The sequence below is a fragment of the Bacillus rossius genome, chromosome 10, assembly GCF_032445375.1.
Source record: "Bacillus rossius redtenbacheri isolate Brsri chromosome 10, Brsri_v3, whole genome shotgun sequence".
NCBI classification, from domain to species: domain Eukaryota; kingdom Metazoa; phylum Arthropoda; class Insecta; order Phasmatodea; family Bacillidae; genus Bacillus; species Bacillus rossius.
This window is the reverse complement of record NC_086337.1, coordinates 54,048,273-54,075,641: the sequence shown is the minus strand read 5'-3', so window position 1 is coordinate 54,075,641 and position 27,369 is coordinate 54,048,273. Positions and strand designations below refer to the sequence as shown.

At 42.6% G+C, this 27,369-nt stretch overlaps 1 protein-coding gene across 2 annotated transcripts in view; it reads right to left on the bottom strand.

The window, feature by feature from the left end:
- The window catches only part of LOC134536156 (uncharacterized), a 71,894-nt gene that overhangs the window by 24,535 nt on the left and 19,990 nt on the right, over positions 1 to 27,369 (bottom strand). Inside the window, exon 2 of one of the 2 annotated variants that reach the window (XM_063375780.1) lies at positions 3,255 to 3,313. The exons of the other annotated variant lie outside the window; for it this stretch is intronic. Within the exon in view, the coding sequence (XP_063231850.1) occupies positions 3,255 to 3,269 (15 nt within the window). The 5' untranslated portion in view covers positions 3,270 to 3,313. The remainder of the gene's footprint in view (positions 1 to 3,254; positions 3,314 to 27,369) is intronic. 2 annotated transcript variants of the gene reach the window in all.

The window sequence follows — 27,369 nt, the reverse complement described above, 5'->3', positions numbered from 1 at the left end:
TGTATGGCTCAGAAGCCTGAGAACGGATACAAGCGCTAGGGCGCGCCAACTTACATCGGAAGCATGTGATCCTCACGTAGTTACAACACTGCTCCCACCAAGATGGTGACGCAGTGCTCACCGAAACATCAATATACTCGGCGACCCTGACGCGACCGAAACCATAGAGCTAATAAAATTTAAAAAAAAAATCAAGAGCCGTTAATTAATGTGTATCGAAACCGCCCCCTTCCACCAGTTACGTAAACCACTGTGGGCCGAGCTTTAGAAAAAAAAACACACTCCATCCAGAAACTATTTATATGAGTGGCTTCTTTTTAAAACCAAGCAAACTGCATACTTTGGTCTCTTAAGGCAAATATAGACAAAATGGCCACACCACCCGATTTTGTAAAAAAAAAAAAAAAAAAAAAAAAAAATACAAAATAAGAATTGCTACATGTTAGTTTGAACATTTGAAATAAATAGTGTAGGTATTATTCATATATTTTCAAGTTATAAATTATGCGTGGCCACCCGAATATGTAACAATAATTTCAGTTATCCGCTATAATAAAATTTAATTTGTTTTGCTATTATTTTTAAGAAACTATTCATTTTTGCAGAAATCGTATATTACAAGTATGTTTGCGTTTAGTTATTTAATAAAATAGCACGTATCATTTGAATTTTTTTTTTTCACTTTACTACACCAAAATGTTAATGTGTGGGAAAAACGTTATTGACAAATCCGTCCGAAATGAAACCAAACCAAATCACAAATTAAAACACAATGTACAAATTTATAATCATTAAAATTTCTGCACCTTACATTTAAGCTGAAAATAGTTCGTCACTTCATTGTCTTTGTTACTGAACATTGAGATGACAGTGTGAAGCTCGGTGCTTTGCGCATAGGGGCGATGCGACACACAGTCTGCCAGCCAATGCCGCCCTTGACGCCCCCTCGGTTCCAGACTTAAAACCAAGTAGACCTACCTTCGAATATAACGAGAGAAAGTTCCCGTGTGGTAAATGTGCGCGCTACGCGAAATTTTTTAAAATTTTAAAGACGTGTATAATGTGGATAATATTTTTTTCCCAAAATTATTATTTTTATAGTAAGTTTTTAACTTTACTTTTTAAATTAAAAAAAGAGTGAACACTTATGCAATAAAGTACCATCAGTGCTTTTCAACGATTTCGCGTGTAATAGAAATTTTAATTATTTTACTTTCATTACGTGCATTGCTATTATCTGTAAGCACCCGGCTTGCCGCAACCGAAGGCACTGTAATTTTTCCCTCCTCACTCCCCTTCTCCTGAGTAAAAACCAAACGTACACATCTCAGGGCTGAGGAGCGCGTTTCGAAAGCAACTAGGCGGGCAGGTAGGCAGGCCGCCGTGGAAAACAAGAAGAAAAAAGGTACCGCGGGAAGGGAGACGCCGAGAGGAGAACGCAGCGCTTTAGAACCGCCTCCGGCTGTTACGGGAACCTGTTTTCCTTTTCCCGGCGCGCAGGCAGGCAGGCCTCGCCAGTCGCTGGTTGGTCCGCAGTGCTGCCAACGCAGCGGTTCCTTTCCTCCGCGACGCCAGCGCGTTGCCTACCCGCTTCGCCTCGGGACACGCTTGCCAACTGCTGCGTTCCGCCAGTTCCAACGTCACACGGTTATCAACATTGCCATGATTTTACAAATGCTGACACTCATAAACATTATCTATCATGTACACATGACGTAAGAGACAAAAACTCAATGTCTGGAATATGTAACGATTAAAATCGCTTTTAATTTAAGCAACAAGTATTATGATTCATATTTAAAATTTGTGTTACATAAAACCTTTCAAGCCAACTTCGAGCTTTAAACTAACTTCATTGCGTTAAACCAACTTAATTAAGTTATGAATTAAACTAAAATCCATTAGTAGATTTATAACCTAAAAAAACCTCGAATTTTTATTGTAGCTTAATATGTCAAATTCCATGCGCCGCAACGTTAATGCAAGTTGTGTGTCTGCAGGGTTGCCAACTGGCCCGCGCGCGCGGCCTGGGGAAAGCAGGTAGGGAGGGGAAAAAAACCCAGTCGCAGCGCGCCACATAACCTCAGCAGTTGGGAAACGGACGGAGGCGACGGCAACCGAGGACGCCCGACACTTGGCAACACTGCGCGCTGTTCCGTGCTGATACCCACGCTCGGCTCCTAGCTTTCCTTCCTACGTCACCGCCGCGCCACCCGGCCAAACAAGTTTTCACCGGAAGCGCCGCTCCGAAGTCCGCGCCGCGTACACTGCGGCGACTCAGTCCGCAGCAGCGCAGCACAACACTCCACAACTCCACATTTCAATTGTTGATGGCGTGGTTTTTAATCATTCCTTGCAAACAATGGCACACATTATTTTCATTAAAACTCACGTAGGTTATTTTGTCCTCTCTATCCACCCACAAAAAAAAAGTTCCTTCAACTGCGAAGTGTATATGTTACCTACCGGGAATGCAACAATGCTCAACATGTGTGAGTCTGCCTGCGGCTTGAGAATCACAGCCCACAGCAATAATTCTACTACCTGTAAGACAAACATCACCGTACTCAAACCTGCGTTTGGAAAAATGTTTGACGTAAGTGATTCGAAGCCACTGCAAGTCGAATACACACATCACGTAGACATTCAGCACGTAGAAATAATAATAAAAATTATATTCGCTAAAAAAAAATTAAAAATACGCTAAATATTTACTAGTCCACACTCCTTCCCTTTTTAAATGCAATACCACAATATGTTAAATAAAAATACACATTTAAAACATTTAGTAATGTTATACTAAATTCCGTAAATAAGTCCGTAAAATGTTTCAGATACGTGCGCGACTGTTGATTTTATTCAGAAGAAAAAACTTTTCTTGTTATACTCAACCAATTTTAAACCACCTGTGTGAATATAAAAACTTAACCGTAACCTAAAGTAACGTAAGCACATGTCGGAATCGTAAACCAGCAACAATGAAAAATTAAGACAAAAACCTAGAAATTTATTCGGCTAATGACATTTTCCGAAAACAAGTAAAACATATGGTTACTATTTCTATGCGGGAACATAATTACTACTTTTTCATTCCATGTGAAAGGTCGGGTGGAAACTGTAGCAATGTATATCACGTGCTTTGAAACAAGCAAGTTAAAATATATATATAACGTACAATTTGCATATTTACAAGGCATGGGGATGTCGATATGGACGATTCAGTAAAATTACGTAAAATCAAACAAAACATTTACCATAATGAAAATCATACGTCCTTAGGTGATGGCTACCAGAGGGCTGCCGCGACGGAAATCTGCAACCAAGAAACAATTTTTTAACGGGCGCCCCATGCAACAGTGCAACCCTTGTAAGAAGCTAACTGCACCCCTTTTGACTCCGCGCCAGACATGTAGCTCATGCTAATACTGTGATCAATCAGAAAACAACGATAAAGAAAAAGCTAACAATTTTATTATGGCTGAATTTAAAAAAAAATGTATATTTCAATTGACCATCAACAATGTCATTTAACGTTACAATACGAACTGAGAGCTTTAAAGACAACGCGCTAAAAGCTGGCTAACTTCGAAATACTAACACCATCGACAATGGATTTTAAAAAAAGTTACTGACCAAATAAAATTTAAAAGTATTCGACAACTGATATTTAGTGAAAAAAAAAAAAATAGTTCTGCTCCATCATTCTGCGCCCGTTGAGTTGTGTTAACACACACATTTTAAAGGAAAAATATTAAATTATTCATTCCGACTTACGCTCAAAGAAAAAAGAAAAGGTAAATACATAACACACATAAAACATAACGAGTAAGATTAGTACACAAAATATATCATTGAACGCACAAAATATTTTTCCTTGGAAAAAAAAAAGTCCAGTGTCTGACCATACAAGAAGTATTTTTCATATTCTCATTTTCGCCTATTGCAATGCATAAAAAACCGGTTTGTGGTTTCACTGCGTAGATAGTAACTGGTTCGTACTCTTCTGTGAAGTCAAAAAAACTAAGAAATTTTCAAGGATCCATTTAACACTATCAAAGAGTAGAACAATTATTAGTACAAAATACCTCAAGAAAATAATGTTAAATACAGTTAATGCACAAAAAAATTTGTTGGTTAATTCAATTCTTACAGATAAGTCCACATTGTCCAGAAATATTTCTGGAACACATATGCAACTCAAACATAAAGTGTATCTGAAATTTATAGCCCTAACATTTAATTTGATCACTAATTACATTAACTTAAAGTTCAAATAAGACAGTAAAACACACCTTTTTAGTTTGAATGTGAGATGCTAATTATAAAAAATGCAAAACATGTTTTACGTATAACATATAATCACGTGGCTCGAAATTCCTCCACTGGACTGTGCATGTGTTGTTTTCTACAAAATAGGAAACTAAAATAGCCACGTTTATCCATTATTTCCACATTTATCAATCATTATTGATGAGTTTTAAAGGATTATTGGTGAAATTTAAGGATTTATTCAATTAAAGAGAAATTAACGACTTTTTAAGGATATTAAGGAGGCTTACAAACCCCTGTATTATTTCCTGACTGTCCGTATTCGGGCAGTTATCTGACCAGTGACGTAGCAAATGACGATCACTAAGTAACTAAATAACTACACCAGTCCACAAACGATGACTTCAGAGAGCACCCAATTGGAGTGCCACTTCTTACCGTAACTTGTACAATCGCAATATTCACTGCAAGTTTGTAACTATATAGTTTAAACATCCAACCTGACAGTGGTAAATTATTAGAGACCGGAAAAATTCGCGCATTCATTTCGCGATAGTCTAGAATCCAAAAACGTTTGCCTTTTTACGGCATCAGTGATTGGGCCACAGTTTATCTGAATGACACTCGGCCAATGGAAAAACCTTCCAACAAAAGAAGTATCGAATCACTAGCGTCCCAGTTAACAGGTGTCACGAGTCAGTAGCCAATGAGCAGATGTAATTTTCCCGTGTGACTAGAGGATCATGGAGCATATCCTACAGGTCATTGAAATCGCGAATTTTTCCGGTCTCTATAAATTATAACTTAATACGCTCCACTGATCTTTCATCCGTCACAAGATCGGCAATTTTGCTACGAAACACACTGCCAATTTCGGTCGAAGAAAAAAAAAAAATGTAACATTAATTTAAAAGAAATTTTCTAGAACCATTAAAAAAAACATTTACGTCGTACTTCTGGCCTGTGTACCTATATACCTGCGATACATGTTATATGTAATGTTTTCACATACACTTACAAACGATTGGTCACTGTGAATGTGTCTGTGCTAGGAGCAATATCATACTGTGGGAAAGGTCTCTCTACAACGTATGCAATAAAAAAGCTCAACGTAAAAGTGCATTTATTGTATCAGAATTCTATTCTGAAAATAATCACTACCATACACATTGGAAGAGACTAAAAAAAAAAGTTTAACAATGCATTTCAATACGGTTTAGTGTCCAGTGTGTACTGCAAACCTTGTAAGCATCACCAGTCAATAAATGAATACCTAAACAAAACCAACAGCGTACATCCCTCATCACTTTTCCAACCGAAATCCGAAATATATATTATGTATATCCTCCCAACCAACAAAAGGGGAAAAGAATGAACGTTAACAGCAGGGAAATCAGTTCTATTATCTCCCCCCCCCCCCCCCCCCAAGGCCCACAAGGAATTCTGCGTACGCTCCTGTATAAAATCATAAAATAAAAACCAAATCAAGTTCCTCCGGTATGTGCGACTATGCCATAATAATCCTATATATGTATGTGTGGCCAGTTTTAAGATGATCTCTCTTCTTCCCTAGAGCTGAGTCTGAGCCCAGGGTTTTCCTTGTGTTCAATCAGGTTTTACCTGGGCCCACTTGCCTAGCTGAAGCCTAGAGTTGAGACAGGGTGGCTGCCATGATAGGTACATAGGCTTCAGCCTGAGCCGCGCCTAGTTGGGGGAGGGGGGCAGAGTAGTGGTGGGGGCGCCCGACTGCGGCGTGACGTGTGCTCGGATTGGTCAGCGCACAAGCATGCAATGATTCCACATTCCCGGCCGCCGCTTCCACAGGGTTGCCAATTCGCTACACCGGGTTGCCAATTCACTCGTTTTCCCGCGACAAGCATAACGCACGTATTCTTTTTTATCATTCGTTGACCAGAGTTTTACAGTTCATTGACGTGTAAAAAAAAAAGTTTATTTTCTCTGAACTGGTGGGAAAACTGGTTGTCTTTCTCGAATGAATCCATAATCCAGTACTTTGAGCAGAACCGTCAAGAGAGAGGGAGTAAAAATTCGAAATGGGGGGGGGGGGGGAGGCAAAATCCCCAGGGGCTCTGGTTGATTTTTGAGATTTTTTATTAATGCATGAGTTTTCCCTGTTAGGTACTTGTCTATCGTTAATAGAATTCATATGACGCCTTGCAAATAATGCGATGCTCTCATTATGCCACGGTAATGTTTTCAGTATATGGTTATTTTTATATAGAATTGATTGTGGTGTTGCTAACAGGTTAATTACTTGCTAGAGGGTCCTAATCATGTGGGCACGGCTGAGAAACGCGTGTTTTCAAAACAAACAGCATTCCCACCCAAAAAGTGGAGTTGGGGGGGGGGGAATCCCACTGCCCCGTGTCTGCAGCAGCATCCAGGGGTCCCGGCGAGGAATCTCGACACAAGGGCGCATCGCAAGAGCATCGCTGCTTTGTTCTGGCGACGCGACGCCGGCTCTCGTATGGACCGTGACGGGGACGCACCACAACGCCGAAATAAATTAACGCCGAAAAATGTCATTGCAGGACTGCCACAAAGGTTAGGTAAGGTAAGGTTAGGTAAGGTAAGGTAAGGTTAGGTAAGGTAAGGTAAGGTAAGGTAAGGTAAGGTTAGGTAAGGTAAGGTAAGGTAAGGTAAGGTAAGGCTAGCCTAGGTTAGGTTGTGATATTTCGGCGTTAAGATACATTTAAGAAACACACACAAATTCATTAAGTTGTTTTTCATTTTGCTCCTGTGGCCCTCCCCGCAGCAACATTTTTCGGCGTTGTGGTACACAGCAGTTTTCTAGCTGTCGGCGTTGCGGTCAATTTGGCATTAGGCGTTATGGTATTCGGCGTTATTGTACGTTCGGCGTTGTGGTATTTCGGCGTTGTGGTAACGACCCGACCGTGTCTTGTCAGACAGTTCTCAGACAAAGTAGTGCAAGTGGCACTCACGCCCCAACTCCCAGTTGCAACACATCGCATTAGTTAGGTTCAGGAACACTCAAACCACACGTTGTTGACAAACACCCTATAACAGAACAACAGCAATGGCGGACGCAAGGGGGAACATGGGGATATAACAACTCCCCCCCTCCCCAATCACCCTGCAAACGAAATGCATGCATGGGATGCACGCGCGTCATAAGTGAAAACTTCTTGCTTATATTATAACGTAAAAAAAATAATTATCTTTGTCTGAGGTCGCAGATAAATAAATATTATATATATATGCAAGTATGCGAGCGCTAAATTATGCTACTGCGCAAGTATGCTGCGTCATTTCCACCTCTCCCCTGCCGACTCCTCTTCTACCGGTTCCCCCACCCCGTACCTAACTATTCCTCTCGTGCGATCGGAATTTTCGTGACGCTCGAAAAAATTGTAGTCCTCCTCAGCAAATAAGTTCCCCTTCAAAACATATGTCCGATCTCACTGAAGGCAGTACATTATTTTGGGTAATGCAAGGTGGGCCGTTGCAACACCTGGAATCACCAACCGCGCAATGGCAGTGATCCACGTTGAGAAACACCTTGTTGCCGACGTAAGATTTTGATGTGTAACATCATTTGGTGTGGAACGGAAATTTGTAACAAATGCGGTGCTGCCATCTGTGGCATATGGAGCGAACCAAAAGTCACAAAGACAAAGGTAAACTTTCAAGTATTAACTGTTTTAATGATTTTAACAAGATGGGCAGTATTTTTAATAATATCCCTTGCCTAATATCAAGACCAAAGCCGGGGTTCAGTATTTTTTCACGTCTTTTTTTGCTTTTATCTGAACAGATCCATTGTACAGTTTAACCGTTCGCTTTGCAAATCGAAATGATTCGATAGTCGACGTGTTTGCTCGGGCAACGATCTCTAGCGGCGGGTGAGGACACTACGTGCGATTCGCGTAGTTGAAAAATAGACATGCGCGTATTCATGACAGTCGGCGTTTATTTCAAACAATTATACGTTAAATGTAGCGTACGAGTTTGGTATTACAAGCGTATTTGCAACATTAGCACACAACAACTAGCTCTTTACCGAGGTTAAATGTTACAAATCTCTGGCTAGTACTGCAAGACTCGCTCATATTTGTTTTTATTATTTTACAAATGTCATTCCGAAATAAATTCCTGTATTCCAACAGGATAATCAGGTCCGCCAAACGAACAAGCTTTTTTTTTTTGACGTGACAACGTCTAATAAATCGATGAACGCCGGCTGCACGCACGAACAAGTGTCCCGTTACGCACATTGTCCCGTTACGCTCATTGTACGCTTGCGCCGCATCTATCTCTCGTCCACTGGATTGGAACAACCATCGATTTGACTTTTTCGAGGCACATTAAACTTGAAACACTCCCATTCGTTTCCTACTTTTCCTATCATCGTCCTATCCTTAACAGAATAACACAGATTGGAAGAAGTTAAATAGCAAACATGTATAAAAGTTATAGTTAAAATAATCTCTTCGTTAAAGTAATAAACATATTTGAATAAATGAGTGCAAATAAAATTAAATTTATTCATTAAATTGTAGATTTCATTTCACTCCTTTTTTGTATCCATACAAAATAGTGATGATTCAATAAAAATGATTCAAATTTATTCATAAAAGTATGCAATCATTTCATCAATGTTTTGTTATGACGTCACGTTAAACTATCGTCCGTACACCGACTTTACAGACAACCATTTTTTTTTCTCTACACACGGACGATAGCAGCGTTTCCCTTCTCGGAACGCAGAGACGACGAAACTTTCAGCTTGGCTGAAGCTCAGGCGAAGGGGCTACATGCGACCCGCGTGCGAAAGGCCGGACTTATCTAGAGCTGTAGCAAACCGTATGTATTCGTTACTGAGTAACGGGTGCGCCGTCTATATACGAGTAACGAAACGTTACACACGGCTGCATTTCGTTACTCGCATGTTTCGTATGTTTCACGCATGCGCGCGCATATTCGATGAATTTACGTTACAAAGAACGATGTTTGTTTATTAAGTAAAGCATAATTTGGAAATTCGTCGTCCAGGTTTTTTACTGTTTATTAAAGGTATTGTGTGTGTAGACAAAGTTTGAGATTGGAACAGAAACAACGAAAGAAAGTATTTTTTACAAGTTAGAAATATGTACGTTTTTATTTTTTATTATCGCGAATTTTAACGTTTTTTTATTATCTTAAAAGAGATAATATAATAAAGCCGCTCTAATGAGATTTAATTGTTTCTTGGTTAACAATAACTGTTAATTATCAAATATTGTTAATTGTACATATTCTATTTATTATTATTTACGCGACGTCATACTGTACGCGTACGCAATACGACTCGATTCGTTGCATGTTATGCGGTATCAGAAGTAACGAGTAACGATACGATAGTAACGAGTACTGATTGTTATAGTAACGAATACATACGGGTACGCTTTTTTTTCTCGTTATTTTACACCTCTAGACTTATCGCTTCCTCGCTCGTGGAAAACAAGACAAACCCCCTGAGCGAGGAGCCGTTAGTGTCGTATGGCAGCTCGGGCGTTATCGGCAGGGCGACACAGGACCCTTCCCTCCTCTCAACTAACACGGCCATGACAAAAAAAAAATAGGCGGTGTTTTTTAGGATTGCCAGCGGTCGTCTGACGAAGAATTGAGACTTATCAGTTACAGTCGGGTGTAGCGCAGACACAAGACACGGCTGTGACTGTTCCCCGCAGTAGAGGTGTAAAAGTAACGGGGAAAAAAATTGGTTGTCTGTAAAGTCAGTTTACGGACGATAGTTTAACGTGACAACGTCATAACAAAACATTGATGAAAAATTGCAGACTATTTAATTTTTAAATATTATTTAAAGTTTATGCAAAATTTAATTTAAATAATTTGTTTAAATATAATCACGAACAATTAGTTAAAAAAGCCCGCCTTTAACCTGTTTGATATTATGGAAGATTTTCTCGCACGGTGGTCGGCCGGTTCTTGCACGCTCGGCTCAGGCGGAACGTGACAATTTTTTTCGTGCGCGCAGCCGGCGTTCATCGATTTACAAGACGTTTATCACGTCAAGAACGTTGTTTTAGCTCCACCTTCAAAGACGTACATCAGACCACGAGTCAAGAAGAGATGTTCAGCTGGGTTTGTCGGTGGAATCTTTGAATATATATACTGTATAGAAGTCGCCAGCCCAGGTTAAAATTTCTAATACGGTTTTGAGGTAGTTGGTTAATTCACCGCCGCAATCGCCACCATCTCTAGGGCATCGACTTGTGGTGGTCCCTAGCGGACAAGTGTCGAACTCTTCAAACACCCCTTCCCCCCTCCCGTTGAACGACCTTGAGCTGCAGTGAATGATGGGTGGGGGGTGCGGGGGAATGACAGCGGGCGACAGTGCTGCGCTCTAACGTGTAAATAACAACCTAAGACGATACAGGGCGTTACGGCAGCGCACTGCAGCGGTGAAGTTCCCAAGCTGCTCATCATACGCTTCTGAAAAACGTAGAGTAAATCCTATCCACTCGCGACTTCTATACAGTATATATGTTCAAAGGTGGAATCGAGCCGCGCGCTGCGCCGTATCGCTCCGCGCGTGACGCCGCTGTATCTCCCCCGCCTGACCGGGCCAGACGCGATGAAGGCGCTGTGTGTGTTGTCCTCTAAGCCACGCGGAAGTGCGGGACAATCGAAGGGCATATCGTCCCCGGCTCTAATGGCGGTCCGTGCGCGCCGGGCATGCGCGGAGTTCAACGACTGTCGAGGCGAAACACAATCGCCACCGCCGCGCCGCTGCTTACAGTCCGGCACACGAGGCGGTTACCCAATTACGAATTTTAAGTTTCTGCTCCTGTATTTCGTGTCGAGAAGCTCATATTGTGTTCCTGCTCAAACAATAATATTTTCTGCCAAACACCATCCTGCAGATGCAATCTGCTGTACAACCTGGCAATTATTATCTTTGAAAGATTTGAGCAATGGGAGCGCATGACTTGATGTAAGCTTTAGGACATACGCCATTGCTAAGCTCATGTACGTCTGTAGAAGAAAACAAAAAAAAAACACAAATAAAGCAAACAATTCACAGCAGGAATATGGTCAACAAACAAAAAAAACACAGAAAAATTGACTAACATTTTTTTTTTTTTTTTTTTTTTCCCGTTCTGTTAGTCAATTTTTTCTTTGTTTGTTGGCCATATTCCTGTTGTGGAGTATTGTGTGGTGTTTATATCCTGACAACAGCAATTTTTTTTGCTTAATTTGTGTTTTTGACATTTGTGTTTTTTGTAGTTTTCTTCTACAGACATACGTGTGCTTAGCAATGGCGTATGTCCAAAAGCTTACATCAAGTCAACCTGGCAATTACCGATCGCCGGAGAAACCACTGACGTGCCGGATTGTCGGAAGTCTAGTTCGGAGCCTCTGGTCTGACGTCCAAGACTCCAGGCCTACCACTCCGCTCGCCTGCCGCCAAGGTGGGTCACCGGTGGGAAACGTGGCTGACGTCGCCGCAAACCTGTCCCCTTTTTCCCTGCACCCCCTCACCACGCCTCTGGCAAACGGGAAGCCTTCATTTTACAGACGAGAGAGCCACACCCGAAGTTTCCCGAAGGTTGTTTAGCAAATAACTTTTTAATATGTAGCTATCCAGGGCTAGGAAACAGTTTACATGATTTCACGGTATCTTTAATGTAGCTATCCTAACCAAATCAACCGTCCACAATGTTTTAAAGTATTTATAATGTAGCTAACCTAACCTAACCAGATTGACCATTAGTTATCGTGAGTTGTCCAAAATAAAAATTAAAAAAACGAAGATGCACGATTGTACGTTTGGCTCTCTCGTCTGTGAAAAGAAGGCTTCCCTCAGGCAAACACCACTACCCCCCCCCCCCCCCCCAACACTATCCAGGCTGTTACTCTGGGAGCTAGTACCACCCAATTCCCTGGGCTGGGGAACTAACTCCTGTGTATTTCCGTCAAATATCGTAGTAGGACGATAAGGGGGAAACTCTGGCAAACTAGCACTGCCGAAACGCGAGACACCTCATCGCGTTGCTTCCTAGCTATGTTCCACTGGGGAAGCACCACAACGCCGAAATACCACAACGCCGAACTTACAATAACGCCGAAAACCATAACGTCGAATGCCAAATTGACTACAACGCCGACAACTAGAAAACTGCTGTGTACCACAACGCCGAAATACATTAACGCCGAAAAATGTCATTGCAGGGCTGCCACAAAGGTTAGGTTAGGTTAGGTAAGGTTAGGTCAGGCTAGGTTTGGCTAGCCTAGGTTAGGTTAGGTTAGGTTGTGGCATTTCGGGGTTAAGATACATTTAAGAAACACACACAAATTCATTCAGTTGTTTTTTCATTTTGCTCCTGCGCCCCCCCCCCCCCCTCTCTCTCCCCCCGCAGCAACATTTTTCGGTGTTACTGTATTTCGGCGTTGTGGTACACAGCAGTTTTCTAGCTGTCGGCGTTGCGGTCAATTTGGCATTCGGCGTTATTGTACGTTCGGCGTTGTAGTAACGACCCGATAATTTCCACGAGAATCAAGTGAGTCAGTACGTGCAATGATCCAGGCTCACGAAGGAGGTGCATCGCGCGCGGGAAGCGCTGGAGGTTCGCCCGCCGGCCGCCAGGAGGAGACACCGCGCCGCGAGTGACGGGCCGGCCCAATAAAACACCGCGCGCCAGATAAAAATACGTGTCCCGGGCGCGCGCGTCGCCAGTCGGCCTCGGCGCCGCACCAGGGCAGGAGGTGTGTGCGTGTAGCCACGATAGCCCGTCGACACATGCCGTCACTCGTTCAATTAAAACAAACTCCAACATTTGTGTTACTTTAATCTACATACTGATACGAACTAATGTGGGGAGCTCTGGATTCGTTAAGGGATAGCCCAACCAAGTTTTCTTGATTACTAATAAACGATTGTACTTAAAAATTATCTTATCACCAAATTACTAGAGACCTGTAAAATTCGCGGATTCATTTCGCGATAGGATTAGAGTCCAAATACTTTTTGACATTATTTTGCTTCAGTGATTGGGCCACAGTTTATCTGAATGACTCTGGGCCAATGAAAAATCTTTAACAGAAGAATTAGCGAATCACGATCATTCCAGTCGACAGGTGTTACGAGTCGGTAACCAATCAGCAGATGTAATTTGCACGAGTGCATAGAGGATCATGGAGTCTATCCTTTAGGGATTTGAAATCGCGAATTTTACAGGTCTCTACCCAATCACTCGTGCTTAAAAATGTTTGTTCGCAAGTCACGCAGTGTCTGTCAAGTTCCTCACTGGAGCTAGGCTCAACAGTGGTTCGCCCTTCGCCATGCGCCTGTCCGCACACACACACACAGTCTCGCGCCACTCTTGAGCGGGTTTCTCACCCTATTCGCCGATGTCGCACTTCCCTTCACTCGCGGAACCCTCCGAACTCTACGAAATGCCGCGGGGGCTGGCGCCACTGCTTATATACCCGTGGGCACCCTTCTCGAACCGACGAGAGCGACTGTGAGGAGTCGCGTCAATTTGGGCCGACCCGACGCCCGAAACGTCTAGAAAGGCGGTGTTTGTTCGCGCCCCTCCGCCCGGCGGCCCGCGGGGAAACCAAGCAGAATCCCCGGGTGTGGTCGACTCGAAGTTAAAGCTGAGGGCTGAGGGCTTACAGCGAACCGCCAGTGGCGTGTTTCCCGTGAGGCAATGCCCGTAGAGTCGGTAGCCGCCGCACAGCCACTGACTGAAGCAGCCAACTTTCCCAGGCACTCGCGCGCCGGGCTGCAACAGATGTCGTGCCTGCAGCCGACTTTTCCAGATTTTTTCAGTCTACATGGATAATTTTCCCCAGGCTACATATGATTAGGGACAGGAAAAATTCGCGGGTTCAATGACCTGCAGGATGAACTCCATAGTTCTACGTACACTCGGTCAAATGTCACCCACTCACTGGCTGCTGTCTTGTGAGACGTCCCATCGTAGCAGCCTGTGATTCGATAAAGCTTTGGTTGGGAGTTTCTCATTGGCCCAGAGTCATCCAGGTGAGTTGTGAGCCAATAGCAGAGGCAGCACTGAGGTATAACTATCTGTATATTAGCCTATCGCGAAATGAATTCGCGAATTTTTCCGGTCTCTACATATGATTGTACTCGTACATAATTGGTAACTTATTTTGGAAAGTTCGTAAACGGCGATCTTGTTCCAGCATATTTGCAGCGCGGCTATTTAATAATTTGTATAAGAGATTACCATACAGAAAATTAACAACTAAACATAAGTTAGCGTAGTTACTCTTTTTAACATGTGGTTTAACTATTTGCATTTATAATTCCAAGTAGAATAAAAAAATAATTGTCAAAAACGTACCAAAACATAAATTTTTTAATATTCACATGTGTAGGCCCAAAGCAGACCATGGAAGTTACAAGGATTTTCCCGCCTTTTTGCTCGCATCGATTAGTCAAGATCGCAAAAAGTATCAGTCTCAATGTCCATCACAGCAAGATCGGTGCCTACCGATTAGCCGAAATCGCAAGACACGCGATGTCTAATTGTGTTTTGTTAAATGCCGTCTTGTTCTGTGGCAGAAAGTGTGTTGTTTCATAAGTATGTATAGTATCTAATTCCAGATATATTGTTGATTTACCTTACTTTTCCACGGTACTTGGAATTCCCTACCATTTCCAGGGTTTTTATTTTTTTCCTGGACCGTAGCAACCACTGAGGTTGCACGTTCTGGGTCCTCTTTGACAAGTGACACGCGACTGGGTATCGGCTCCAGGTCGGCACCCCCCCTCCCCCCGTGACAAGAACACTGCAGAACAAGCATTAACGCGAACAACTTGTACACGTGCTTCCAAGTCTACTTTGATACTACCCAATGAGGCGAACAATCCATGCAATGATCATGGCTCTGGATACAGTTCGAGACTGAACGTCATTTACGTGGGAAAAACTTAACCGGTAAGCCTCTATCCCCTTTAATCAATATTTCGTTTCCGACACCGATTATTAAAATTTTACTCCAGAGATATGAGCAACAAAATAACTCCGCGTATCATATTTTCCGCGGCAAATCATCATTACGGCACGTATTTTCAACGAGAGAAAAAAAAAACAGATCGCTAATTGAGCTGCAATAAATGCACTAACTAGCGAGTGTTGCTTGTATAATTGGCGGCCGTCTGCAAGAGAAGCCGACAGCGGACAAGCGCCTGAAACAAACCCGGCCAAACCACGAAACACGCAGCTGGTCCGACGGACGGCTCTAATTATCACCACAGCAGCCAGAGCACACGCACTGCAAGCAGGGGCGCCGACACGTAAACAAAGCCACGTGACACCCGGGGCGGACCGCCAAAGAAGGCGGTCGAGAGTCGCGCCAACAGGACCGCCAACTGCAGTAAATTAAATTACCGCCGGAAAGAGAGAGAGAGAGAGAGATAGTAGGGGGGGGAGGGCGCGCAACGGGCCAAACACCTCCCCTCTCCCCGCGCCAACAGGAGCGGCGGCAGGTGCCATTGAAAGGTGCGGAAGAGGTAACACAGGATGACGATGAAGAGGTGAAGAGGAGGGGGGAAGGGGGGACAAGGTTGCGTGACAGATCGCCGTAGTGGTCACGTGACCCCGGCGCCACTGTCGCGTGCCGCTGCTCCTCCCCCCTCCACCACGGCCCGCAACAGAAAACCAACCAGTGGCGGGATCGTGTTTCCCTTCCCCCCCACCCCCCACCCCACCACCCGCGACAGACAGGCGTGCCGACACACAGGACAGACTCTGCGGAACCCGAACTCGCCCATTCATCCAATCACCTGCCGCGGCGGGAGGGGAGGCGGGCTAAGAGAGGGAGGGCGGTAAACAAGTGCATCTGTCCGTGCCGCGACTGCCACTCGTGCACGCGCTATCGCCGCGTCAGGGCCGCGCGCCGCAGTCTCTCTTATCACCCGCGGGAACCAGTTGTGTCCTACCTAGAAGTTAAAACCTTCCTCTCCCCCCCTGTTTTGCCGGTTCCATTCGATTAAAATTTCAACATAATGCAGTTTGTCATGTTACTAAATTCTGTTCTTATTTTTAATTACACGATTTATATTAGCCTCACCTGTATGTATGTAACCGACTCCATTGGGTGCGATTTTGACCCACTTTAAACGGCCAGATCTCATTCAAACTTTGTAGATTTACCGAGGACCGATGACAATACACTAATTTGATAAGATTATTCCATTATTTCTATGTACAATTGTTGTAACTCTTTGCTGTCCCACTACCTACTGCAGAGCGCCAGATTTTAAAAAAAATCACAATTTTCCTGGCAATGTTCATAAATAAGTATCGTTAACTGTTTTCAAGTGTTATTTTTTTTTCTAAATGTTATACGTGAGCGTGCGAAAACCGCAGGGCCGCTGGGACATGCTGTTTGCTTTGGCGGATTCGGGTGTATGTGTATGTATACTTTTTGATGTTTTGATGTGGTGAAATTAAATATATATATAAAAAAAGATGCCGAAACCAACCTCCAAACATTGCGCCGTCCCGTGTGCTTTATAACCCCCCCCCCCCCTCTTTCAAAAAACCCACAAATATTTTTTTTTTTTGTTTTGCATATTAAAACATTTAACAGCTACAAAGCTGTTTCATATATAAAATTGTTCGAAAGGGTGGTCACACTGTTGCACTTGATTTTTTTGGTACCAAATGTTTGTAGTCTTACGCACGTGTATGCTTCCGCGGGTTTTTATTGCTAAGGCAACTTGAAAATACTAACTAACTTTCCCATATAAGGAAAAAAAACTTCGAAAATTCTGCAACGTATTGTTCTTAAAAAAAAAAGCAAATTTTATCGGCATTATGACAAAATTAAGATATTGAACACTTAACACCAATAACGAGTGTCAGACCCGAAGGAGTTATAAATGCGAATAACCCCCCCTTTTTTTTTTAATTTGTCATTAGTCTCCATTAGTTATCGCGATATGTATTCCACACAAAACTATAAAATAAATCTCCCATCCATGCTTTTTAAAGTCTGAAAAATCAATGGAAACTAATGATAAATAAAAAAGTTATTCACAATTATAACCCCTTCGTGACTTTAGGCCCATCCTGTGTAACATGTAGCCATTTGTCCTGGCACAAAATAATAACCAACCAATTGTCTACTAGTATCTACATATAGTAAGCTTTGCCTAACCCTTCATAACAACTGCCACGCCATCTCAGCCGTAAATTTTGGAAAGGTCCTGGCCAGGAACGGCCTGGAATGGGGGTTGACCAACCGACCTTACATTTACATTACCTTTTACTAGACCTTGAAACACGATATCTCAGATGAAACTAATACCCAGATTACGTTTTGAACCGAAAAGCAAAAAAAAAAAATTGAATTTATTAATTTATTCTATTTTTATTACTTTATAACATTTGCAAAAATTAATACACCATTAAAGTCAAAAATTTTAATTCCAGAATTAATTAAAAATAAAAAAAAAGCCCTGTGTAACGCCATCAACTTCGTAGTACTCTTTTCAAAACCACCAAGTGAAAAAAAATTTAAAGCAAAGGCATGGACTTCGTGTATTCTCGATTCGATCCTTATCAGGTAGTCCAACTCTCACCACCACGACAACCAGAACACTATATCATAATAGCGTCTCTTTTTTTCTTCAATATTTTACCCTAAACTCTTTTTGGTCGCGACTTCATTTCTCCCTCCAAATGCTCATATTGACGTTGACGTCATTTTTCAACATTATTTCAATATAAATAAAACCTCCGATGGTCTTAAGCAAACCTTTACTGAGATATTTGGATGGTGTTATGCACAAATGAGTTAACCAACAAAAGGAAAAAGAAAGTTATTGAAATAATTGTGTAGGTAAAATGACACTTTTAACTGAGCTAAAAAAATTTTAACCGACATTCCTTGCTACTATGCCATCTTGCGACCAAACATTCAATGCACTGCCACAATACTGGTTATTGTGTGTTCAACTTTGAGCTCAATTTACTAAGCTGAAAATGTTTGTGGGTTGAACCATTTTTACATAACAACGTCCATTAATCTTCCGGTTCGTTCGCGTGGAGTGCAGAAGCCACAAAATGCCTGACGCAAATAAGGAACACTTGGTGGTAGCGACGTCTCGAACTATCTCCCGACAGAGAAATGTGATCAAGGCGTCCGCCGGCAATGTCTGCAAGTGTGGATAGTGTAAGTTACCAGCGGACTGCAACTGACCGCAAATCTCGCATGAGGCTGACCGACAGGTGCTTGTATTTTGTGGACTGCCCTCATTTCGACATACGTGCATGCGACAAGCACTACAAATTTAATATACACAAAGAGTTTTCCATAAAATATTTTTTTTTGAAATTACTACGTTTATAAACCCATTTTCATGGCCAGAACTAGGCAAGAGCAATGCCACCCCCCCCCCCTCCCACACACACACACACACACACACACACACAAAAAAAACTAATATACGCCCATGGCGGTAAGTCTTAATAACCCATGATTTTTTCAGAGAAATTATGAAAAAAAAATTTAATATTTTGGTTGTATATCAGTATTTTTTCCATGGTTATCCTTCTTAGAATTAAAAGACTTTAAAAAAAATATAAAATTGCATGTGTTAACAGTTATTTTTCGTACACATATCCTGGTTGTTCCGCGGAATAATACATTAAAAACTGTTGTAAGATGTTTAGTATTAATCCATAAGTACCTAGTCCTAGGATTAGTTTTTTTAAAAAAATCCCATCTGGCCCTGGTAGGGAGCACCTGAAGTGAGCATTCACTGGCGTGAAGCGCAGCGTTGCCACTCACTCCCGCCCGGCGCTGTTGCCACGCCTGCCCGACGCCGCCAGTGGTGACTCAGGGACGCAGAGATACGCTGCACGCATGTCATGGCGGCGCGAGACAGCCTCGCGCGCGTAAACCAGCTCAACACGAATAACAAAAAAAAAAAAAAGAGCGCCGGCAAAAAAAAAACTACAAACCCATTCCCCCTACCCCCCTCGCCCAAAGTCGAAAACCCAAACACTTCGCTGCTATTCTCCAGCCGTCAATACATCCGCGCAGTTGAGTGACGCAACACCGCCGGGAGTTCATTCAAGAACCGCTTCCAAAACAAACACGACCTTGCCCGGTATTCCCCCCCCCCTACCCCTCCCTTGCGGTTGTTTATCCAGCCGTCGCTCATTACCCAGTCCCGTCGCGAATACATTTCCGTGAGGCCTTGAGGCGGAACCTGGGAGATCACTTCATTAGTCACCGCGACTTCTTTCATTCCGCTCCCCCCACCATCACCCCCACCTCCTCCTGGGAGCTCCGGTTGGCTTGATTGTTTTCAAACCAACACGTGGCGACAAACCCATCTCAGCTCCGCCACTAACATTTGCGTGGTACAGTGTCGACTCGTGGACTTTGAAAGTAGCGTTGTTTTCATTACCATTCAAAAAAATTGGTTGTCTGTAAAGTCGGTTTACGGACGATAGTTTAACGTGACGTCATAACAAAACATTGATGAAATGATTGCATACTTTTATGAATAAAATTGAATAATTTTTATTAAATTATCACTATTTTGTATGGATACAAAGAAGGAGTGAAATGAAATCTACAATTTAATTGATACATTTACTTTTATTCGCACTCATTAATTCAAATATGTTTATTACTTTAACAAAGAGATTATTTTAACTATACATTTTATACATGTTTGCTATTTAACTTCTTCCAATCTGTGTTGTTATGTTAAGAATAGGACGATGATAGGAAAAGTAGGAAACGAATGGAGTGTTTCAAGTTTAATGTTCCTCGAAAAAGTCAAATCGATGGTTGTTCCAATCGAGTGGAAGAAATAGATGCGGCGCAAGCGTACAATGAGCGTAACGGAACAATGTGCGTAAAGGCACACTTTTTCGTGCGTGCAGCCGGCGTTCATCGATTTATTAGACGTTGTCACGTCAAATATCCCATGGCGTTATGTCAGGAGAACTTGGAGGCCAGCGAAAAAGAGCTCTGTCGTCTCGACCATTACGACCAACAACAACAGCTGTTGATAGCGCATGCGCTTATCTCAAAACTGTTCGAGTTTCTCTTTAATCGTGACCTTGAACCAACACACTGCAACGCTTACAGTTGACACTATTATATTTTATAAACTGGGACATTCTTTGATGGACATACAGTATACTCCCGATTATCCGCAAAATTAAGTGGCAGGGCCACCGCGGATAGTGAAAATCGCGGATAATCCGCAAAAGAGCCGAAGATGGGAAACAAAAAAGTAAACATTAATTTCAACTCAAAAATCTAAACATTTATGTACAGTAAACATTTATGTACAATTAACAGTAAAAAATTTTAAATGAAGATAAAATTTTAGTATTTTACTGAATAATTAACACACAATACATTTTATTAATATAAACTTAAAAGTGCTCAACCATACGACTAGAAACAAAGTGCGACAAGAGACAAAAATAGCAACGCATGCCAGCCTACTGCGTGAGTTCCGAGAAGGCCTGTGGCGTTTTACTGTATACTGCACACAATACACTCGTCAGTAGAGTTCAAATTTGCTCACTTGTAATAAAATACAGATTTACATATGTACTGTATTTTTTTCGTGACATTCGCGGATGATAGGGAGTTTACTGTACCGGACTTATCAATGACAGGTTGAGTCTGGCGTGTAGAGAGCAGGAAGCAATGCCCTGAGTAGCGACAGCTGAGTCACTTCCACGACGGCGGGGAAAGGCACCTACCCCCCCCCCCCCCCACCCACCCCCCACGGAAACAAGGGCGCGTAGAGCTGAGTCAGCGACATCTGCCGGCCGACCACGCTGTCGCCACGCCGCCGGACAGAGTCTACCAACTGCTCGGAGCGAACACACAACACACAACACACACGCCAGCTACCAGGGGGCGCAACCCAACAGGCGGAACACGGCCACTGAAAAAGGGAGGCCTTCTTTTCACACACCAGAGAGCCACACCCGAAGTTCATGCTCGCTTTTTTTTTTTTTTTTTCGTTATATCTCATTGTATAATCCGGTGTGGCATTAAATTTTGCTGTCGATTAGGATGGGTTAGCTACATTATAAATACTTTAAAACATTGTGGATGGTTGGTTGTATGAAGGTAAGTATAGCTGCATTAAAAATACTGTAAAATCATTTTATGGTCGATTAGCAAATAACTTTTTAATATGTAGTTATCCAGGGCAAGGAAACCGTTTACATGATTTCACAGTATCTTTAATGTAGCTATCCTAACCAAATCAACCGTCCACAATGTTTTAAAGTATTTATAATGTAGCTAACCTAACCTAATTGACCATTAGTTATCTTGAGTTACAATGAACAAAAAAAACCGAAGATGCACGATCGGGGGTTTGGCTCTCTCGTCTGTGAAAAGGATTCCCCTGAAAAAAAACCTGTTCGATTGAGAAATGACAACATCAAAAAATTAAGTTTTAAACATTATAAATTAAATTAAAAAAGTAATCTTACAAAAATCATCTGTTCAGAAATTACGGAATGGTGTATTAACGGACCGGCATATTAACTATAATAAATTGCAGAATATTATATTTTGGAATAATTTTTGACAATGTTGGCAGCAATGAAATAAGAATGGCTGCTTTGTGCACTAGTCCGGACGTGTGCTCGTGTGTTTTTTTTTTTTATTATTTGAAACTGTGCGACTATACAGTTTTAAATTTTTGAAACAATATCTAACGCATTTGGTTGTTCCGTAATGCAAAATAGATAATCTTAAAAACATGTATGGTGAATTTTCCCAGCAACGAACGACAAAAAAATATATATATATCAAGGTTTGCCAACATTTACCTACGAACATTTAAAGACTATTAGGTTGTTAGGTTGCTTACAAACACCGCACAGTTTGCCGAGGGTAGCCGCAAAATTAAAACAAATCCCGAGGTTGGCCGAAAGTGAATATTCGGGCGTGTTCGGGCAGGGACAGAACTTGTACATCTTAGGCTTCCGGTTAGCCGATTCTCAAAGAAAATAAGAGCGTTAGTTATATAGCATCGAGTGGCGACTCTTGTTTCGCGGTGACCACGGTCTGGTTCTGAGAGAACCTCTCAGGGGTGTATGCGTGTTAGTGAGGCGGGATGATAAGCGCGACGCTCGCTGGTGCTTCTAGCGCGGTGTCTCCTCTGAACTGGAGCGCAGTCTTCTCGTCGTCACAGGACAACTGTGAGATCTGAGCGGTGACCGTCAAATTAGATCGTGAAGAAATGAAGATAAATGTGTAATGCAAGTCTCTTTAAGCGCTTTCAAGAATCTGTACCGGTTCTTTTACGTCTAAAAATTACTCTGAAAATACGCGTTTAAGCCATTTTCACTCTTCTAAAAATACAGTTTAGAAACTTAATCCGAAATCAAAAGTACTTCAGCCCTCAGCGAACTATTAAATGTTTTTCGTAAGCAGACCTCACTCGGATATCTCGAGTAGTTTTGAAATCGCGTTGTTTTTCCTGAAGCTCTGCGCACCGAGTGTGCCCGGGTAGGCCTACAGGTAGGGCCACGTATTTTTTCGCGAAAAGGATTTCCAGACTAGCTGCGTTATAACTCTGTAGTAGAGACCGGAAAAATTCGCGGATTAATTTCGTGATAGGCTGAAATTCAAACATGTGTACAATTCTGCTGGTTCTGCTATTGGCTCGCAGTTTAACTGGAGCTCTCTGGGCCAATGAGAGACTATCGACCAGAGAAGCGTCGAATCACAAGCTACCCAGCGGAGACGCCTCACAATTTAGTACCCAATGAACACGCGTGTTTACTTCAGAAATGCAGAGGATAATGGAGGCTATCCTAGAGGTCATTGAATCCGCGAACTTTTCCGGTCCCTACTCTGTAGCATTGTCTGAGTTTCGTGGTTGGCTGGGATTTATTTCAGGCGCATGTCAACCGTCGGCGCACCAATCACAGCCATCCAGTCCTGAGTGGCCCGGGCCGAACAGGGCAAAAGGCTTCTCATGCAGACGGCCGCCTGTCACGAGGGAGCAAATTGCTAGCGCGGGCATGCCTTACTGTAGTCTTTATGAGCTTCGCGAAAGATACATTCCCTTTAACGATTGGCGAACACAATTATGGGGTCCGTCTTTAGTCCGCTTCTTGTCCAAAGGTTGTGTTTTTTTTTGTCTTATTTACTGTTATTTTAACAACAGTCTCGTTGTCAAAGCCCACTGTGCTGTGAACATTTTTCTGTTTCCTTCCACGGAATTACTGTGTGCTGTCTACGAATTAACTGTTGGCTTGTTTTTCTGTATGTTTGTGTATTCGTATTTTTTTGTCAGTTATTGAGGTTTCTCTATTACACACAGTGTAACCATTATAGATTATGTTGTTTTTTTTTTTAAAAAAAAGGGGGGTTTGTCTGTAAAGTCGGTTTACGGACGATAATTTTACTTGATAACGTCATAAGAAAACATTGATGAAAAATTGCATTATTTTTAATTTTCAAATATTATTTACAGTTTTTTTTTTTTCAAAATTTAACTTAAATAATTTTTTTTTAAATATAATCACGAACAATTTGTTAAAAAGCCCGCCTTAACCTGTTTGATATTATGGAAGATTTTCTCGCACGGTGGTCGGCCGGTTCTTGCACGCTCGGCTCAGGCGGAACGTGACAATTGGTCATGCTTATCAAAGAGAAGCGTATTTATTCGTCAACATTTAAATTTTTTTTTGAGAGAAATAAATATCCACTGGTTCGCTGAACTCTAGTATCTCCAACCCCCCATCCCCCCAAACCTAAGCCCACCATGTGTCTGCCCCTGATGTTACCGGCGCGCAGATGAGGTTGTAAATCTCTGCATAACTTTGTCAGCAGTGTGTGTTTGTATTTCATTACGTAACTATCAATGATTCTAATGAAGGCGTGTGCTGTTTGGAGCTTCGTCTGTAAACAATGGCGCGTATCAAGCTGCGAGAATACGTGATAACCACTGCAGCCATGTTCCGAATGTGCACCGAGGGATCGTAACAATAAAATTGCAATATCACTACAAAATAAAAATCATTTAATCTTGCTTGGCTAAGATATTACTTCAATAAAATAGCTTTAAGTGGTTTCGAAGGCAAAATCTCCTGTAAAGGGAAAAATACCTTTCGAATAAGCGATGTTCAGAATAAACGTCAATTCCCTTTTCAAAAAGAACAGAGGTAGCCCAGGCGGTTGGGGGCTTGGACATTGCTGTCCGCTCTCTCCTCTGCGTGTTGTCAGTGGGGCTGTGCGTCCCAGGAAGCCTTATTTTCACAGACGAGAGAGCCAAAACCCGACGTTCCCCGAAGTTCATGCTTTTTTTTCCGTATCTTTAATGTAGCTATCCTAACCAAATCAACCGTCCACAATGTTTGAAAGTATTTATAATGTAGCTAACCTAACCTAATTGACCATTAGTATCCTTTCATCAACACCGCAATATTTATTTACAATGAACCAAAAAAAAAAAAAAAACCGAAGATGCACGATCGGGCGTTTGGCTGTCTCGTCTGTGGAAAGAAGGCTTCCCGTGCGTCCCCCGGGCCGCAGGTTCCCCCTCCCCCCTCCAGGGCGGCCATGACGCCATGCCCCTCCCCCTGCCCCCTCGAGGGGCCCGCTACGGGTGCGCGAGACACTCTCCGCTCAGCAGCCTGGCCGGGGCCAGACACTGGGCTCAGATCAGCTGCTCAGGGATACCAACATGGCCAGTAGCGGACCCCAGGAGCCGAGGAGAAGCCCAAGATGTACATCAAGTTCCGTCCCTGCCCGAACACGCCCGAATATTCACCTTCGGCCAACCTCGGGGATTTGTTTCATTTCTGCGCAGGAAAAATGAATTCAAATATTAAAAGTGGTCGGTTAGCTTAGCTACATTAAAACACTTTCAAACACTATGGACGGTTAGTTAGGTTAGTACTTAATAGCTACATTAAAATAAACAGAGAAATATAAATATATATAAACGAACCCGAGGTTGGCCGAAGGTGAATATTCGGGCGTGTTCGGGCAGGGACAGAGTTTGATGTACATCTTAGGCTTCCCGGAGCCCAGCACCCGAACTTGGGACCGCGAGGAGTCCCAGGCCGCTGAATGCGGCCCCTAACCTCCTGTTCTCTGCCTGTAAATAATAAAGTTTCGACGGGGATTGTGAAATAACTGACTTTGAAAATTCGCTGCGAAGCTTGGTGACCACAAATGGCCTGAGTTAAATTTTACTTCTAAACTGAAGTCGCGGCCACACAGGGCTCTTATGTTCGCTGTGTTGGCGACGTCGCCAAGTGTTCGGTTCTGGGATATACTGTGTGTGTATTCTAAAACGTCGCTGACTTCGCGAATGCGCAGATAAGACAAAAAACAATTCTCTGTTTTCGCGCGGAATCGTGCTGTACTTCCGCGTTTGCTTTTTTGCGAAGTTTAATTTTTATCTCAGTATTGCACTTCAAATTGTCAAGTCGACGGGAAAAAGGTTAATCGAAAGATTACGAAAATGTTCACGTTTATGGAATGAATCGACGGACGAATACGGAAGACGGGATTATGCCGGATGGTGACACCTGGGATTTTATTCCCCAAGGGGAATGGTATCAAACTGAGTTGACAATGAATCCACCGGACAGTTCTGGCCGCTGCGCTGGACCGACGGGGCGGAACAGTGCTTCAGCTACACCCGACCACCGCCAGCACGCCGGGCACAGCGGCCCAGCCAATCACAGGACACCGCGCACAGCGGCTCAGCCAATCACAAGACGCCGCGCGTCCACGTGTCCGCCTCAGCTCTGGAGTCGCTCCAACCAGCGGCGAAGACTCGCATCTCGGGAAGCCTTCTTTCCACAGACGAGACAGCCAAACGCCCGGTCGTGCATCTTCGGTTGTTTTTTTTGTTGTCCATTGTAACTCATGATAACTAATGGTCAATTAGGTTAGGTTAGCTACATTATAAATACTTTAAAAAATTGTGGACGGTTGATTCGGTTAGGATAGCTACATTAAAGATACTGTGAAATCATGTAAACGGAATCCTAGCGCTGGACAGCTACATATTAAAATGTTATTTGCTAAGCAACCATAAAATTATTTTACAGTATTTTTAATGTAGTTATACTTACCTCATATAACCAAACATCCACAATGTTTTAAAGTATTTATAATGTAGCTAACCTATCCTAATCGACCGCAAAATTTAATGCCACGCCGGTTTATACAGTGAGATAGAACGGGGGGGAAAAAAGCGAGCATGAACTTCGGGTGTGGCTCTCTCGTCTGTGAAATGAAGGCTTCCCTCGCATCTCGGCCCCCGCGCGGGGGAGGGGGGGGGACGAGATCGATGACGTAATCGATACGTCACCGCCGGCGAGCAGGGTATGCACTTAGCTCCCGCCGCAAGCGCTCTGTGCGCCAGAACAGGCATAACATCTTCAGGAGGACTTGCCCACGGGAAATAAACACAATTAAAATTTTAAAAAAAAATTCCTTTCGGCACAGCTTAAAGGAGTAGGTAATTTAGAAGTACCTATTTATTCTGGGAATATTTTGGAAACTTCTAAAAAAAACTTCTGGAACATTTTAAGAACTTTATGTACATAACACATTTATGTTCTCCGATATTACAATATGATCGATTAAATATTTGCTCATTTTCCTTGGCAGCGAAAATATTACTAGTATTTTTTTAACTCAATGTATCCAGATTTGAATAGTTTCGAACGTAGCATTGAATAGCTAAGAACGAATTTCATATTATATACCAAATAAGGTAATCATTTTACTTTTTTGACCTTCAAACACTATTTTTCCTCCCTTGCCTCAGGGATAAGAGGCAGGGGGGGATATATCCCCCCACCCCGCCACCGATATCCTACATCCCAGTGCTGCCAACTTCCAAGCACGCCCATCAGCAATTACATATACGGATGCACTAAAATGTAATAAAGGTTACAAACAATACTAAAGCTTTAGACAGTAATGAGCTGAACCATCCATTACATCTCGTTTAAAAACTGCACCAGATCTAACAGCAATGTAATTTAAAAACAAAACGAAATAAGTATCAGGATATATACTTTTGGTAGGTACAGTAATTTT